The 17,804-nt window shown below is 48.7% G+C and overlaps 1 protein-coding gene and 1 long non-coding RNA gene across 7 annotated transcripts in view; one reads left to right on the top strand and one right to left on the bottom strand.

Moving 5' to 3' along the window:
• The window catches only part of TTC7B (tetratricopeptide repeat domain 7B), a 253,767-nt gene that overhangs the window by 170,868 nt on the left and 65,095 nt on the right, over window positions 1-17,804 (top strand). For all 6 annotated transcript variants that reach the window (XM_053224825.1, XM_053224828.1, XM_053224827.1 and 3 more), the window contains one exon: window positions 11,450-11,566. In XM_053224825.1, coding sequence (XP_053080800.1) covers window positions 11,450-11,566 — 117 coding nt within the window. The remainder of the gene's footprint in view (window positions 1-11,449; window positions 11,567-17,804) is intronic.
• LOC106987910 (uncharacterized) lies at window positions 10,983-13,450 on the bottom strand. Its single transcript, XR_003422695.2, has 4 exons — window positions 13,382-13,450; window positions 13,109-13,215; window positions 12,814-13,003; window positions 10,983-11,940 (listed from the first exon to the last, which is right to left on the bottom strand). It is a non-coding gene; the product is annotated as an uncharacterized LOC106987910 (long non-coding RNA).

Below are 17,804 nucleotides of genomic sequence, written 5' to 3'. Positions count from 1 at the left end.
CCTCCACCCTTTGACTCTCTGGCTCTGGGTCACAAAGCCATGGTTCTTCTGGGAGGGGCTTGCTGAGGCAGGGGACGTGGTCGCCCCCTGCACCAGCCCGTTGATGTAATCTTTCTGTGAAGCTCTGGGTCTGCCGTGTTGCCTTCAGTAAATGTAGATGCTTGTTAAGAGAGACAAAATACCCAAAAGCCAATGAAAAACGGCTTAGAAACTGAAAATTGGGTTTGTGAGGTATGGGTAGAGGAACTGGAAAAGACGAAATAGAGGAGAAATGTATTTGAAGCCATGTTGGGTCATGAGAAGACCTCCCTGCTCCAGGATTAGGGATGGCTTTGTCCTCATATTGGGAGTTGAGCTGGCCCAAACTCTGCTCCCTGAATCCACATGCCCAGTCCTAGATATGCATGTGGCTGTTTGTCCCCCAGTCCTAAGTCCTCATGGGACTCTCCTGCTTCCTTTCCAGAGAGTTCCCCTTTTCCTGGTTATTTCAGAGCATGCTGGAGAGAAAGCCTTCAGGATATGCCTCTCTCCCATCAGCCAGGGGAGAGAGCTCTTCAGGAGGCCTGGCAGCTGGGAGAGGCCAGGCTAGGGCGGCCACCCCAAAGCCATCTATCCCCAGTGGTGGCATGCACAAGGTTTATTTATTCTGGAGCTTTTCTTTACAAGATTGCAAGTTCTTCTAGATACCTTATTCAACAATTCAAAGTATGGAGTGTCATCCTCAGACTTCATGCAAGGTGTTTCCTGAAACCTCTGGGTCCCTAGCACCTAGCCCATGCTGTACACATTAATACACGTTTGCGCAGTGAGTGGTTGAAACTGATGACCCTACCGAGTAGTCTGGTAGCCTTAGTTCCAGCTAAGCGTGTGTCTACCTGTGTTTCTTCCATTGTCCATTTTGGTTTTAATCTGCCAAGTTCTGCTATATACAATGATGATATCTACTTACTACATATGGATCATATAAAGCACCTACCTGCTAGTTACCCAGCCAACTGTGCAAAAAATATCCAACAGTCCAAATACAGGTGAATGTCAGTGCATTCATAGTGGTCTTTTTGCATTTTAAGGTCATGAAAGATTACTATTTACTATTTGTTTAAAAACAAAACACAACAAAAGTCCCCGAGAGCAAAGAAGACAGTCTCCACATTTATCCTGTCAGTACTCTTGTGGGAATCCTCAGCTGGAAACAGCTGGTTGGGATCAATAACCCACCTACAGATGATCCGATTGTCTGTTCTTTGAGCACCCCCCTAGTTAAAGGTTAGAGAGCTCCCACTTTCTGCCACGGCCGAGGAAAGCACCGTCCCTGCCTTCGTGCCGCTTACAGTGCCGTGTGAAGAATTACTCTAGAGTGTCCCGAGCACCTCAGAAGAAACAAAGATCATGGCTGTGGCCCCCGCCACGCACGCCGTTGGAGAGCAGGGCCCCCTGCTAAAGCTCCAGCCCCCACGGACAAGGGTCCTGCTTCTGGTCTCCTTGGCACCGCTGAAGCAAAGCCAAGCAAGACAAAACCCACCCCTTCATGATGTGCTATGTGCTAAGTGAGAACACACAGGATGTAAAGACCGAGAACATGGGACATGTGAAACAGGCCAGGATTCACAGCAGCGGTTTTCTGGTGCAGAAACTAGGTCCCATTTCACATCCAATCCCAGAGGGATGGGTGCATTGTCCACCTCGGGTCCCAAAGAGCTGGTTCAGCTTCCAGCCCCCTGCCAGGTTCCTTCCTTTCTGGTTCCCATCCTGTCCTTGAGTGGAGGGTGCCATTTCTATACTGCAGATCCTCATGGATTCCTTTGTCTCTGTCCCATCTGGCCTGGGCTCTTCCCCATCTAGGTCCATGTGACAGAGAATTCCCATTCTTTTGACATCTGCCATCATCCACTGAAATGGACCCATATGCCTCATTTCTGTGCTTAAGCTCCCAGCTTCAGACTCGGGAATACAGACTCGGGAAATCAGGGCCATGGGAGCTAAGTCCGAAATAAGGACAGGGATACCCTCCAGAGAGATGGGCTCTGAGCAGGTGGCAGGTCAGTAGAGTTGCTTCTGGTTCACTCCCTCCCCCGTTTTAGAAATGACCGATGGCTTTGTGGTTCAGCGAGAATAGATGATTTTCTTTTAGCCAGATAGTTTAATGGGAAGACTTGCTTTCAGATATTTCCCATTCACACATTTACTTCCTCGATGGCCACTGTGCCAAAGGCACTTGCTTGCCGGCTTGCTTATAGCAAAGAGGAGGTCAGGTGCTCCCACTTCCACGGTACCCCCTCGGCCTCCCCCCACCACCCAGTGAGACAGCGCTCAGGAAGTGGCCCTGACTGCTCATGTTGGTTCTTTGGTGCTTTGTGGATAGCACGAAGTGAAATGGCTCCCTTCCAAAAAATGCCAAACTCACACCCTGGAGGAGGTCTTTGAAACACGGGCACTGTGGTTCCAGGGGTGTTTTTAGTTCACCCTGGCCATGTCGTTGCCAGTTTGGCTGCTGGTCCCGGTCACTGGTCTAAGTTGAGATTAAGAACCGGAGCTGGAGCAAAAAATGAGCCAAACCGGGGTTTCTTGAGGTGATTTATTTTAGCTAAATATGTCAGTTGTTTGTTTGTTCTAAAAATACCGCTAGAAGGATGGGGGAGTATTCCAGATTGTTGACACTTTGACTGAAATGAGAAGCGAAATGTAACTGATAGGGGATCTAACAGGAGTCCCTGCCTGTCATAAAGAGGAGGCCGGATTAGGATACCGAGAGGCGCAGCTGAGCCCTCACAGACGGCAGGACGCCCCACAGCTCCCGTCCCTTCCAGCAGCCTCCCAGCCAGGGACGAGGGGCGGCTAAGTTCTGGAGAGCGAGGCTTCTGCTCCTGATACCAGAGTTTGTTAAACAAGAGTGGTGCCGCTTTTCCCAGGAACCAGCAGACCTGGGAGCCTGGGCCCGGGATAACATGGGTGACAGCGAGGCCAGTGTGGGGAAATGCTGAAATGACCTCCCTGACAGGCCGGCGCGTTAGGCGACCTCTTCTTGAGCACCCAGGAACCTTAAAAGTGGTCAGATTTTTAGAACTTGCTCAGGGGTTAAAAACTCCCAGACAGAAGTTTGCCAGGGACCCACCCGGGGCCAGCTCCTGGACAGGCTTTATCCCTGGACCAGACACACTTATGAGAAGACCCACAGTCTTCCCACCCTCCTTCCGTGGTTGTGTTGTGCTCTGGGGTTTTGTCAAGAAAGCCAGCTTCTCAGATTTGACCCCTGAAAAGCTTGTAAACCAGGGGTTTCTGTCTGGCGGCCTGGGAGCTGACATTTGCTAGCGGAGTTCCGTTAGGTCAGCGTACATTTTAAAAATGTTTGGATTTGATTACCTCTCCGGTAGGCAGGCACGACTCCAAACGCTCCCTGACATCTTGAGCCCAGCTCCTATTGAGTTGCCTGGTTGTGGGAGACATTGGAGTTTTCTGTCCCTCAAGAGGACCCACAATGGCGGTGGGTGATGCTCAGTACCCTGCAGACTCAAGGGGTGCCCTTGAGACAATGTGAATGTGCCCCCGGGGTTGATATGCTGACCCTCACTGGAGAGACTCTCAGGGAGGACCTGGGCGGGGTTATAGCACGGCCCTCAGGAAGCTGCCCTGGGAAGCCCTCCGGAAGGAACAGAAGCATTCTGCTCAAGATCATGGGTAAGGGTCCGCTTCACCTGTGAGCTTACTGTGAGTGGTTGATCAGAATTCCCACTGAATTCAAGAATAAAATACTCCCAAAATTCTTACTGGAGGGAAATAAACAGAGGCGGGCTTTCCTAAATGGAGGGGCTACGGGAACACTTCCTTTGGAGGTCTTTAAAAAGATCAGCTGATTGAAAGTTTGGATGGAGAGTTATGAACCAGGCTGGTGGCCCTTGAACTTCAATTCCTACACAAATCATCTGCAAGTTGCATTCCGTGAAGACTGTAATGCGCTGGGTCTAGGGTGGGTGGCTGTTCTGCATTCTTCACAAGCTCCCACGGTTGCCTGACCCAAACCACACTCTGAGTAGCAAAGCATTACAGGACCACTGGAGGCCTTTTCCAGTTTTGGATTAATTGGAAAAATCTCTCTCTTTTTTTTTTTTCTAACAAGCCAATGAACAGTGTCCATACAGCGATTCTGTAAGCCAAATGGTTAAAGAAATTGCGTGTTTCCCATGTTAACAGTTGAGTAGATAGATCATTCATTCAGGTGACTTTTATTGAACATTCACCATTAGTGAGTCCCCAGGCACTATTTGATGCCTAGTGGGAAGAGTCACATGAACTGGTTTCTTACCACCCATCCCTTCCAGCTATTGTCAGAGGACCCTCGGGAACAGTTTCAGGGCGTGGCTTTGGGGCCCTCACTGCTGTAAACCCAACATCATTGGCCCCCTTGGTGGTGAAGGGGCCCTGTTGAACTGTCAGGCCAGGCAGCTCACAGGCCCGTCATGGTCTTGATTTTCAGTGACAGTGACTCAGCCCAGGCTCAGACCTTCTGGGACTGGACCACTTTGGAAGCCCAGCCAGGAGAGGCTCCAAGACCAGATCAGAAATGTTGGTGACAATGAAGTGAATTAGATTTCCTTCTTGAAAGCCACATCGGAGCCTGGAAGAAACCCTTCATTCCCCTCTGAGGGGTTGGTTAGATTTATCTGATGACATACCTCTGCCCGATCAGCAACAGGCTGCTTTCTCTATCCTTTCAGACCTCGTTCCCAGCTGACTCATCTGGCTTCAGATTTCCATCTTTCTTCCCCTCATCACCACATGCTTTTGGCACATCTCTTTCGATTCCTCTTACCTTACTGGTCTGCAGCTGCCAAACCATTTTCTCAGTTTAAACTTTAATTTCAACATACCTGCACCTCCTACCCCCTCTCCTGACCCATTATTTCTTTTACCTGGTGACAGATTCTCACTTTCTTTCAGGTGTTTGGCAGCCAGCCCCACGTCAGCTCTCGGATCAGATTCCCTGGAAGTGAGGGATGGGGGTGGTAGTCAAGGCCCCCATGGCCATTGCCCCACTTGGGCAGATACCATGTGCTTTTCTTCACAGCTCTTTTGCATCCCTGCCTATATTCAGCAGATAAACAAAGAGCATGCTGGGCCCAAGAGCATTCAAACACAGACCAGCACCAAATACCGAATGTTCAAGGTTCCTGTGATTCTCATTCTGAATCATCTGCCTTGAATACAGCATTTACAGATCGGCTCATTAGTGCGGGTTTTGTATATTAATATGCATGTTTCCTCCTTGATGCACTTAATGAGTGCATTTTATATCCTGCCAAATAAGGTTGGACGGAAGTATTAATTTAGTATTTCTCTAAACTTTTCTCATTTACTTTCTTGGAGAGTTCTTCACCAGAAAGTTTTGTGAGGCATATTAGATTCCAGAAATTTGAAATACCTACCCCTTCACCTTTATCTCGGGCCCCAGCCTGATAGCCCGGATTCCAGACACCACTCCTAGCTTACTGTGGACCCTCACACCTCCCTGCCTATGCTCGAGAGGTTGTCCATCCGCCTGCCTGGAAGGCCCCCCCCAACACCCCCCGCAAGGGTCCCACTTCTTTGTGGTCTTCCATGAGCCCCAGGCAGAATGTTCTTCCGGTTGTGCTCCCACAGAACTTTGTCCGTATGTCTGTTCTTCACATATCATGTGTGCGTAACGCTAGACTGTGACGGAACATTCCACGTCTTATTCCCCTTTGTAGCCTCAGGGGCATAATAGGCACTTTGAAAATGACTGACAGGAGGCTGGGGTGGTTCAGTTGGTTAAGCGTCTGACTTTTGGTTTCGGCTCAGGTCATGATCTCACGGTTTCTTGAGTTCGAGCCCCTCATGGGGCTCTGTGCTGGCGGCATGGAGCCTGCTTGGGATTCTCTCTCTGCCCCTCCCCCACTCACACTGTCTCTGTCTCTCTCAAATAAATTTTAAAAAGTAAATAAAAACATTTTTAAAAAATGACCGACAAAAGGATGAACAAATTTGAGTTCATTATCAGGTACATTGATGTATATAGGTGGTCAGCTGTACAAATATGGATGAATTAACAGATTAGAAAAAATATTTTGTACGTGTAAGAGGAGGAAGGAAATAGATTTCTGCCTGAGTCTGGGGGCCATGGAAGATGTCAGACAGTGGGATTTTCATAGCTGGGAGTGGGAAGAGCACTGGGAGAGAGTGGACTTCCAGGCCAGCAGATACAACACCATGAGCGTAGGCGGGAGCCGTGAGGGTGAGCGTCTACAGTGGACTCAAGGAGGGGCATCTGAGGTCTGGGACTCCTGGGGGTGGGGGATAAAGTTAAACTGGAATGAGCCACTGGAGTTGAGGGTCTGGTGGTTGGGGGCAGTTTCCAGGGAGTCAGGAAAGTCTTCCTGAAGATGATCATTAGACATTAAACCTGGCCCCGATAAAATGCCACTTTGATGCATTCCCTAAGGTACCCAAGGAAAAGTCGCAGTACCACGTGCCCCTGAGCTTCACGGGGGGTTATATCTTCCTTCTAAATTCTACACTAAGCCAAACACAGGTGTTATTTCAAGAGGTATCTTAGGAGTCTTAAAAAATTCCAAAAACAGGGTAAAATGTTATTTCTGTTAGGTGCAGTGGAAAGTAAAACCTTGATTAACTGAATCCTTCAAATGACTCGAATTTTGTATGCACCGGACTTTTGGGTGAAGGAGGCAAGTCACAAGAAGCACAGACAAATGTGATCATTTTGTAAAGAAGCCCGTCTGATGTATCCCAGGAACAATCCCCCAGCAGCCCAACCCCCATCTTCCTGCGGCCGCACTCGAGTTCCAGGGCCGTAATCTGTCCCTAAACCAGGAAGCCTACCTCCTATTCATGGCCAGATCTTTTCTTCTGATTGGACTTACGTTCTTTGAGGGCAAGGGACTATATTTTATTATATTTACCACCTTCTATGCCACACAGCGACACAGGTCTGTGCACATTATACAGGGTCTTAAATACTTGGCAATGGATTAGAAAATGCTGTCTATCCTCGTTAATGTCAGGAGCGTGATTAGAGCATTTTCAGTCACTCTCCTGCGTTTCTTGTTCAGTGCTTTGGAGTCCGAGGGATCCGGGTTTCTGCTTCCATTCAACCAGTGACCAGCAGTGTGAACCCGGGCAAGTTACTTAACTCGCAACCTGACTTTCAGGGTTAGTGTAAGAATCAGTGATTAAATAGTTAAATTTAAATTAACTGTTTAAAGCTGTTGTTACTGTTATTATTTCACTTGTCTTGAAAGCAGAAGTTTCCTGGCTTGTAGGCTCTTATCCCACGGCTGAGCTCTTGTGTCTTCTCTGGAGTTGCATTTCTATTTGGGACCTTTAGCTCCTGTTCCTTAAGGTCGGCTTCACTGGGCAGTGGGGGAAGGAGGGAGTGGCTGTTTGCCCTGAATCTTGAAAGATGAGTAGATGCTTTAAAAAGCAGAAATGGATGGAAAAAGCATTGCAGACAGAAGGAATAGCATGTGCAAAGGGCCTGGGTCATGAAGGAGAGTGGCGTGGAGGAAGTTGATCACGGCCAGAATGGGGGATGCACACGACGGGCAGGGGGCAGACCGAGGCTAAGCGTTTGGGCAGGAGCCGGGTCAGGAACAACAGTGTGTGAGACGCCAGATTTGGGCTATCAGGAATGTAATCAGAGTCGTATATTGGCAAGCTTCTTCTATCCTTCATTCATTTTCTGTAAGTTTCAGTGAGTGTGAACCAAAATTGTTTTAATTAGGTCAATGACCTTTGAGCCAGGCATAGGGCATAGGAATAGACCACTTTCCCAGCACGTAACTTCTTACTAAGAGAAGTGCCTTCCTCAGCTCATGGTCGGACTTGGCTGCTGTGACCGGCAGACTATCTCAGCCTGAAGTCCCCTCTGCCCGCTCTGCCGGGTTGGTAGTTCCGCGTGCTGGAATGTACTCAATGCTGGTTTGTCCCAGGCTTTCTCATGACTTCCTGTTTTGTCCTCAGGGTTTCCTCAGTAGGTGGAATCTGTAATATCTTTGGATATCACCTGTAGCACACTCATGCTAATCATTGTTTGCATTCCCTTCCTATCTGGGCTAATGTCGCATTCCCGCCAGCCAGATGTTTTCAAACAGTCTTGAAATGTGTGAGCAGGGTTTGGCCAGTATGCTGACAAGCATCACCTGTCCTGTGCTCGGTATTATTCTCTGCTTGTAGACAAGCTGAGGTTTGGGGAAGTGGTGAGAAGGAGCAGTCTCCTGGAGGCCGTGTCTCTGCCTCCTGCTTTTATGTGCCCATCCGAGGGAACATATCAGAGTTTGGCTCTGCAGGGTGTTCTGCCCAGCGTATTGGAGATACCTGACAGCAGCTGCAAGGCTTTGCCTTTGCTCCCCTGCCCATGTTTTCCAGCTCTTTCTTTCTGCCAGTCTCTCTCTCATGCTGTTCCTCCAGCCTCACTTCCAGGTGCCTTTCCCATCATCTGTGCTCAGCCGTTCCCCCATTGTTCTTCCTGTCTGGTTCTCTTAAATCCAGCCCACACCTTTTCAACTCCATATCCTGAGTCAAGTGTTTGAAAGCTGTTATTTCATGTTAATTAGAAGTTCTTTTTGCAGCCAAGAGGCTTTGCATGGAACCATTCCCCCAAGTTGAGGCTTGGAGACAAGCTCCGGCATTTTGTACTTTGGGCGCAGTGAAAGCAATCGTGGACGATTGGAACCACACCGTCAGCGTGTGAGGGGAAACCCTCCCCACCATCTCACGGCCCTCCCTGGGGCAGGTGGGCTCGATGTGCCTCTCAGAGAACATCACCCTGGTCCTAGGTGGGGTCTTCCTTGGCCAAAATGGCTTGGCAACCAGACCCAAGGGGGTCTCTGGCCTCTGAATAGGTCTCTGCCAAATGCTGCTAGGTGACCCTTGGGCAGCTTCTCCTCCGTCTGTAACACATCCCCAGCTGACCCATGTTTGGTGGCCGATTCCGGTAGGAAGAAACTCTCACCACTCTCTGGACTAGTGGAGACATTGGCAGGAGTCGGCACCTGGTTCCTTAGGAACCCCTTGAGACGCCCTGAGTGGCTGTCATTCTTTGTGGACAGTCCTGGAAAGGCCTCTGGGAACCTCTCCTTCCTGAGATGTTTCGAGCAGATGCCCATCCCTGTTCTCATGTCTGGCCTCATCCTTTATGCCCACCTAGGGATTGCGTCCCTGTCATCACCCAGCCCATCCCTGTCATCCCAGGCGTCTGCAGATCCAGGCTCCAGGAGGCTCTGAGAGCCACCCAACACCCACCCCCTTGGGCATCCTGTGTTCCATTTGGAGGGAGCGGGTGACACTCACCCCTTCTGGAACCTGGGCAATAATGCATTCGGACCACCCTCATTCCATCTCCCACTGAGGAAAAGGAGACTTTTTTCTTCTAAAGTACCTCCAATTGAAGCCGTTATGTCATTTGTGGTGGAAGAATTGTCTTACATATCTACCTTAAATCACTGGACACATATTTCACAATCCGTGATTTGTACAGAAAGCAGTCAATGAGCAAATGCAGATTTAAGGCCCGCTGGCCTCTGAGCACGATCCTAGGCACTCCGGAAGTGAGGGGCGCTGCTCTTTTCTTGTAGGGAGAGAAACACCACCGGGCCGGGAAGAGCTGTTACAAAGATGCCCTTGATATTGTCTGTGAAGTGCCAACCACGGGGCCTGGCACAGAGGAGACCCTTAATAAACAGGAGCACCTTCCTCTCTTCTTTGTATTTTCATTAACAACCAGCAGCAGCTGATGTGACACGGAGTAGAAAAGACAGAGACGTAAACGTGGTCTTGTTTGTTGAGGTGGGGTTTTAGCCGGGTTTAGAATTTGGGAAGAATGGGGGAGAGTAGTAGATTCATCCATACAGATGAAAACTGAGGACACGGCAAATATATTCATAGAGTTAGGACAGAAACCTGGCCTTTGGTAGGAGTAAAGGGGTCCAGAGGGATGTGTGGCCCAGAATGGGGTGGGTGGTGACACAGGAGTGGCCGGTGGGCAGGGTACTTTCGAGGACTCAGTAAGGAATTTTGACTTATTATTACAAACAGTAAGGAATCATTGTAGTTTCTCGAGCTGGGAATGAAAATGATTTTTAGAGATCTACAGTTTCTTAGAGCCGGGCAGCTCAGGGGACCAGAAGACCAGGGCGGTATCTGGGCTCACGTTGGGGCCTTCGCAAGGATAGTACTGATGGGCTCTTGGCCCAGGGGAGCCAATGTCTTCAGAAAGGCATAAGTAGAATTTAGGAATGGGATAGCCGAGGGGCTGAGAGAGAAGGATTGAAGCTTAGCTCTCAGCAGGTCTGGACAGAGGGTGAAGCCATTGGTGGTAACAAAAATAGGGAAGAGATAGTTGGTGATTACGAAGTGAGTTGGTGAAATCCTAACCCATAAATAGCAGGACTGAGAAGATCTGAGGACAGGGCATGAGCCAGATGCCCCCTTCTTTATGTGCCTGCAGTTCAGGCTCTGCGAAGCTTACGAGATTTATTCACCATCACATGATGAGGATCATTGTGGAAGGTTATTTGTAGACGCTTATATCAACTGAGTCACACCTCTTGTGTAATTTTGTAAATAAATCAAGATTCCCCTTTAATGAATTTTTGAAGCTTTGCAAATGAATTGGTTTTGTTTTAAAAAGCTCTTAATAAACAGCTTGGTTTGAAAGCCGCTCTTGAGACACCTGGGTGGCTCAGTCAGTTAAGCATCTGACTCTTGATTTCAGCTCAGGTCATGATCCCACAGTTTGTGGTTGAATTCCTCATTAGGCTCTGTGCTGTCAGTGAGGAGCCTGCCTGGGATTCTCTCTCTCCCTTTTTTGCTGCCTCTCCTACCCTCTCTCAAAATAAATAAATAAACTTTTTTTAAAAAGTCGCCTTAATAAAATCCTTGTGTTCTCAATAAAATTAGCCACCTTGATGCTTTTTTAAAAAAATTTTTTTAATGTTTATTTATTTTTGAGAGAGAGGCAGACAGAGTACGAGTGGGGGAGGGGGCAGAGAGAGAGAGAGAGAGAGAGAGAGAGAGGGAGACCCAGAATCCTTAGCAGTCTCCAGGCTCTGAGCTGTCAGCACAGAGCCTGATGCGGGGCTCAAATTTGTGAACCGCAAGATCATGACGTAAGCCGAAGTCGGATGCTCAACCGACTGAGCCACCCAGGTGCCCCAACCACTCTGATGCTTTTAACCTGATCACAGATGGTCCTCTTTGGTGTGCCTGCATTTGCCTTCAGTATACAAAGCCATATATTGAGCTGGGAGTTCTGGAATCCTTCATCTGCACCACGGCTTCCCCTGGATCAAGCCTTTGGACACCCCTTTCTAGGATGAGCACCATAGCATCCGGGTCTAGGCCAGGCCACGGTGTTTGGTTTCTGGTGGGGACTCTGGCTTAAGCCGTGTTGTTTTCTCCCTTTGTCTCCCCGCCGTAGACTACTGTTTTCCAAAGTGAAGGTGGAGTCACTGTGCCGGGGCCCGGATGAGGCGCTCCTCACCTGTAAGCACATGTTGCAGATATGGAAATCCTGCTACAACCTAACCAACCCCAGGTAAGAGGCCAGCAGCGCCTGCTTTGTGTGGTGTTTGCATGGGTCCCCGCCCCACAGTGCCGCCGCCGATGGGCATTTAGCGGATGGTAGCAATGGAGCCGCACACACTCCATTCTTAAGGGGACTTTCTTCCAGTGGCCGATGAGGCCCCCACACCGTGGGTTTCTTTTGCGGCTGCTGCCGCGATGCCCCTCTAGGGCCCGGTTCATGGGCGACCTCTATCTGATTCCTCTCAATCAGCCATTCAGTTAACTTCTTTGACAAGTCTTACCATCTTTCGGGTAATTTGTGGATAGACTCGTCAACTGTATACTCCAGATGGGGCTCCTATGGTAATATCTAAAAGGCCTCCGTAGACAATAGGCCGCGTCCTTCTAAAGAGAGTAGAAATCACTGTATCACTATTGGCAGGATAAAGCATGATTTTCAAACGGTTCAAATCATGGCTCAAATACAAAACAAAGACCTATCGAGATTTTATTTACCTCATTAACGAGGGAACCAGTAAGATGTTAAGACTGGTTCAGAGAAGAATTCAAAAAATAGATAACGCTAAAATGAATTTGCAAAAGATAGATATGCTAAAATGAACTTGCAAGGACATGCAAAGATAGGATCCTATAGAACAATGAAATATATGGTTGGGGGTCATCTTTTTTGCAGGGTAGAAATCAGTCGTATCTCATCTGCCCACAGAGGCAGATAACCTGCAGAAGGTTCACTAGTCAACCCCCAGCTCACCGCTGTAAGACACCCAGTAACCTGTTGTGCCCTTTTTCAAGTCTTGAATAGTTTTTCCCGGTGTGTGTCCTGCCTTATGAAGGACGTCATTTAATGAAAAGGGACCTAATAATTCAAGTGAACTCAGACAACTGCTCAGACACACTAGGAACATTTTTCAAGCTCATAGCAAGATGTACGGACAGCCCACACTAGGCTCTTAAAAGTCAGGAGCCTAAATATGTTCAACTCACATCGTAAATGTGTCATAAATGTGTCACTAGCCGAGCACAGTCCCCCAGGAGGCAATAGGCCACTGGCCTAGAGCGCTGGTGGGATGGGCGCTAAGGAGGCCACAGAGTACAGGTGGGGTTCCGTGTGGGATTTTGTTTTATAGAAGTTTCTGCAGTTAAAAAACTATATTCAAAATCAGGGCCCTCTTAGGGGATGGATGTTTGTGACCTGACATTCGACAGACTTGTGACCACAGGCCTGGGGGCAGTGCAGCTGGACGGGAGGAAGCTCACCCTGAACAGCCAGCCCACCGTCCAGTTCCACACCCAGCGGGCGGCCAGGCGACCCTTGCATCGCTGGAGTCGCAACAATTAGACAGGAGTCCCCTTCACATAGCCTGTGGCACATGACTGCTCATGCCCCATCTTCTTCTCCGTGAAAAGATAATCGTGAAACTGGCCTCTTCCCTTTTGCGGATATGTTCTGAAAATAAAGATCATTTTAATTAATTCTCCTTTTCTGAGTCTGTCAGCAGAAATAGAAAATGCCCATCTTATGTTCCCGAAAAGCCCCCCGCTCCTGGCTTACCAGAAGCAGCAGGATTTGGGGTAGAGTCTTTGCCACAAGCCCAGCTAACAGGAGACGCTCCCCAAGCTGGTTGCTTCCGTGCTGGAGCATTCCTTTGCCTGTACCCCCTTTAGAAATGAGAAAATACACCCATCAGCCTTCACATTGCCAATTTTCCCTCCGTTCTCCACACCTCTCCCACCTCCCCACATTTCCTCCCACTTAGCAACCAAGAATATTGAATGTGAGGAGAAAAAAATAGCAGAATTGGAAAGCTTTTTAAAAATACTTAACCAAATGCCTGGGCTGTGTGTCCATACTTCCTCCGTTTCCTGAAGGATCTTTTGGGGCCGGAGCAGGGAGGGACCCTGGCTCCAGAGGCAGAGTCTGGGTGGGGTGTGCGGGGGGCGGGGGGGATGGAGGAGGACCCATCAGTTGGCAGAGCTCTCGCTCCTGCTACTCAGAGAGCCTTGAGGGAGGGGGGACGGGTGGCAATTGAGCAGCCCCTTATTAAGGAGCTTCCTGATTGTTTTTTTAACTTTATTTATTTTCTTTGGGATATAAATAAATGTTTCTCCCGTAGGCCTTACCATTGCGCAAATTTAGACATCCTCCCCAGTGTGGTCAGGCAAGACGTGACCCTGGCAATAGAATAAAGCATAAAGAGGAGAGGGCTGTGTCTTGACAAGGGATCACATACTTCCTAGTTCTCCAGATAAGGGCAGCTCTGGGTCCAAGAACCTTGAGTCTATGATCAGGTCACACAGGGTTTCAGAAGAGGGTAGAATTGCATGAACCAATGCACGAGAAGCATCCCTGCTTTAAAAAAAAAAAAAAAAACGAAAATGAAAACAGCAGAAAGCATCTTGGGAAGTGGCTACTTTGTACCGAGAGAAGGTCCACACTGACTTCCTGACTCAGGGCGCCCTTATTTCTGAGTGTGCTCGACCTGCCAGGGTTTCCCGCTGTCCCCACCCCCTCCCAGCTCCATCCCGGGGCTGACACAGGCCTCCAGAGCCCGGGAGGCGGTGAGGCACAGAGGATGGTATGAGCAGTAGCGGGCCACACGGAGACTCAACGTGGCTTTCGTGTTCTCTGCAACTCGCTCTGTATTTTTGCTCGAAGGAAAATCACACCGAGCTAGTGGCTGAACTGAGCCTCAGACAGCTTGCAAAGAGCGCTCCACCCGCAGTCTGAGAACGCATCTCTTGCTGTGAGCAGCATGGGTGGGAGGCGTTCTCTCCAGTGTACATGTGGCAAGGTGTGTGTCATCTCAGGAGCCTGGGTTTATTCGCTGGGTGTGCAGTTTTATGTGCATTTAGGAGAGAAACCCATTTCCTGTTTCGTCTCCTCTCTCCCAGTAGAGTAGCAAGCCCCTTTGGTTCTTGCACATTTTGACTCTGCCACTGGGAACAGTGTGGCTTGTGAGCAGAGCACCCCATCCCCCAGAAGGCCCCAGCAGCCTCCTTGAACTGAATGACCCTTCCCTGGGCCATGGCTGTGCTGGGCCATCCACTTGTGCCTTACCTTCAGTCCGCACGTTAGCCCTGCAGAATCACTACTGTTCTCTCCGCTTTATGGAAAATAAATAAGTCTGAATAATTTGCCTCCATTTTCCCAATCAAACAAGCAGTAGAGCTATGATTCAAGCCCCGGTCTAACACCAAAGCTTCCTCCACCAACCTGCGTCAGCAACCAACTTCTTTTCCTTTATTTTTATTTTATTTAAAAAAAATTTTTTTTCAGTGTTTACTTTGTTTTGAGAGAGACAGAGCACGAGCTGGGGAGGGTCAGAGAGAGGGTGCGCGCATGAAAGAGGGTACGTACGAGCGGGGCAGGGGAAGGCAGAGAGAGAGAGGGAGACAGAGAATCCCAAGCAGGCCATGTGCTGTCAGCACAGAGACCGATGCAGGGCTCGATCTCACGAACCACGAGATCATAACCTGAGCCGAAATCAAGAGCTGGACGCTTAACAGACTGAGCCACCCAGGCGCCCCTGTTTTTATTTTTTTATTGTTAACCCCTTCTTTCTCCCTCTTGCCACTACCACTGGGACCATCTCCATCTTGTAGCCATGTAATTGGAAGAAAATATTTTCTTCCTCAGTCCTATTCCTTACTAACAAACAGCACTTAACATTTTTACCGAGAGAAGGTCCAGAGCATTTTGGTGAAGCTTTTCTGTTTACAAAGCGGGCTGTCATTTCATCTTCAGAGCAGCCCCATGAAACAGGCAAATGTCGTGTTCTCTCATACCCATTTTACTGATGAGAATTGAGGGTCAGGGATATTGGGAGCTTACCTTGATTCCTATTACCCAGCTGTAAGAGGCCTGGAGGACACCAGGCATCTCCTCTCCCACCTGCCTCTCTCTGGTGTCCTGTCCCAGGCCCCTCTCTTACACCCGGCACTTACGTGTGCCACATGCTAGTTCAGAAGCTGGCGAGAGGCTGGGTGGCAACAAGAACTCCCGGGCTCTGACTCCTAGCCCGCTGCCAGCTTGCCTCTTGCATCTGGCCACCTCTGCGTACCACGGAAGGTAGAGAGGATTTCCAAGAGAAGCTTCCAGTGTCTGGTATAACTTTAACTGTCACTACAGTGCACTCTAAATGTTCAGTGGGTAACAGAAGTTACCCACACCTGTGCATCTGCCTACATGGAGATCTGTAGCTTACGTACCACGGATCTGGGGCTCCTGCCACTGTCCTCTCCCTAAACTGTCTCCTAGCACCACTGACCAGGAATGGTTTTGCTTCCCTTCCTGCTTGCCTCCTTGAGAGGTGCTCCTGGCAGCCTAAAGCACTGGGCTCTACTAACTGGGTAGTAAGGTGGCAGAGGGTGGTCCATGGGAGGGGCCCAAGAAGGCCCCAGAGGGAGAGAGGAAGTCTTTTGTAAGAGACACTGGCCAGAGAAAGTCAAAGAAACTCAAGGGTTGGCCAGGGCCTCCCTTTGCCCCTTCCTCCACATTCCAGAGGTGATTGGAAAGGCAAATCTTGATGGGTTAAGACTCCGTACCCTCTAAAGGTAGAACTAACCATTGCTTAAAGCAACCAGCCAAATTCTCAGTCCCAGCATTCAGGGTGGAAACAAAACCATCTCCATTTTGAAGAGTGAATTGTTGCTTATATACTGTTTTCAAAAGGAACTATGGAACATGCACTATGGGTTGCAACTATGGGCTGGTGGAGGGGAAGGCTATCCTGTGTCATTACCAGTGGATAAGGCTCACAAGTCACGATTTGGGTTTTAGTTGCGGTTTCTAACATTGAGAGCAGGAGGCCCTTAAATCAGCTTTCCCACCCTTATCATTGCACCAGAATGCAAGGAATAAGTGGTCCTCAGAAATTAGCCAGCCGTGTTAACCTCAGCTACATGTATAGGTATGTATATTGATAACGATGCACGGAATATACCCAAAAGTTACAAATCTTCTGAACGCTGTGACCACATGACCTCAGTTCAGCCTTGCAAAGCTGTATGTAGGAAGACAACCCTTATCTTCATCTGACAGGGAAAGTAGACCCCAAGTGACCTACTTGTTAGGGACAGATAGAAAGTAAGAAGCCAGATGACCCCCCCACCCCCACCCCCACCCCCACCCCCTGGCTGGCTCCCAGGACCCAGCAGCACACGTGACAGCCAACCTTGGGCTCTGAAACTTGGTAAGATGGGAAGCCCGGAGGGTTAGGGCCAAAACAAACACTTCTGATCCATTTCCTCAGATTGGGTCCACCAAAATGCCAGGCGAATCCTTCCTTTGCAATGCCAACACCTTATTGTGTGGCCTGGAATCCCCCAGGAGATTGAAAAAAAAAAATATATCACTATATGTTGAGATAACATCTTCTGGAAAGCTCCTAAGTGAGGAGCCATTGCCATATTCAGACAACTCTTTGTAATATCTTTGTCATATTTATATTAAAAATATATACATGAACAGACCAATGTTGGAACTGTTCAGTCGGTAGTGTGATTAATGCACATTTGCATGTACTTTTGTGCTGTCTTCTGCTCAGAGACATTTATTATTTCTCAATTGCGGAAATAATGAATAGAGCGGTTTCCAAAAAACGCGTATCCAATGATGTAATAAGTATAGGCTGACAAATAGTCTGTACTGAGGCAAGTTTCCATCTGTTTCCTGTGGATTTCTCTAACTACATCACTGGACGTGGAAATTGCAGCCTGAGAACCATATTAAGTTCATACCAATCTTGTTTGTATCACTTTTAGCAACAGCTGCACGCAGGAAGGAAATTGTGTCCCTTTATTATAGAATTTGAACTTCTTAACAACAACAACAACAAAATACCACTCCTAGAGCCCCCAGATTGACAAAACAAAATAGATGCAAAGAAAAGCATTATAGATAGACTCAAACCTCAAGAGATAGATGGGCTGCTTTTTGGAGCTTCTTTGATGGAATCTCATGATAGAGGAAAAAAGGAAGAATGTAACTGTCTTTGCTTACAAGCTTCTTAGAATGAAAGAAAACAAGAGTCTGTGTGAGCTTACAAGCTTCTTAGAATGAAAGAAAACAAGAGTCTGTATGAGCTCCCGTCCGCTACCTGTGTTTCATTCCACCTGGGCCTGATGTGGTCTCCCAAGCGACTTGCCAACCAATGGTGCCAAGCCCGTTCTGTGGGAGCAAGGTGGGGAGGGAGGGGTGGTGCAGCTGGCCTGTGTGACCTCACAGCCCCTTTCCCTCCTGTGTTAAG

Source organism: Acinonyx jubatus, chromosome B3 (genome assembly GCF_027475565.1).
Source record: "Acinonyx jubatus isolate Ajub_Pintada_27869175 chromosome B3, VMU_Ajub_asm_v1.0, whole genome shotgun sequence".
Classification (NCBI taxonomy): domain Eukaryota; kingdom Metazoa; phylum Chordata; class Mammalia; order Carnivora; family Felidae; genus Acinonyx; species Acinonyx jubatus.
This window is presented reverse-complemented; position numbering and strand designations above follow the sequence as displayed.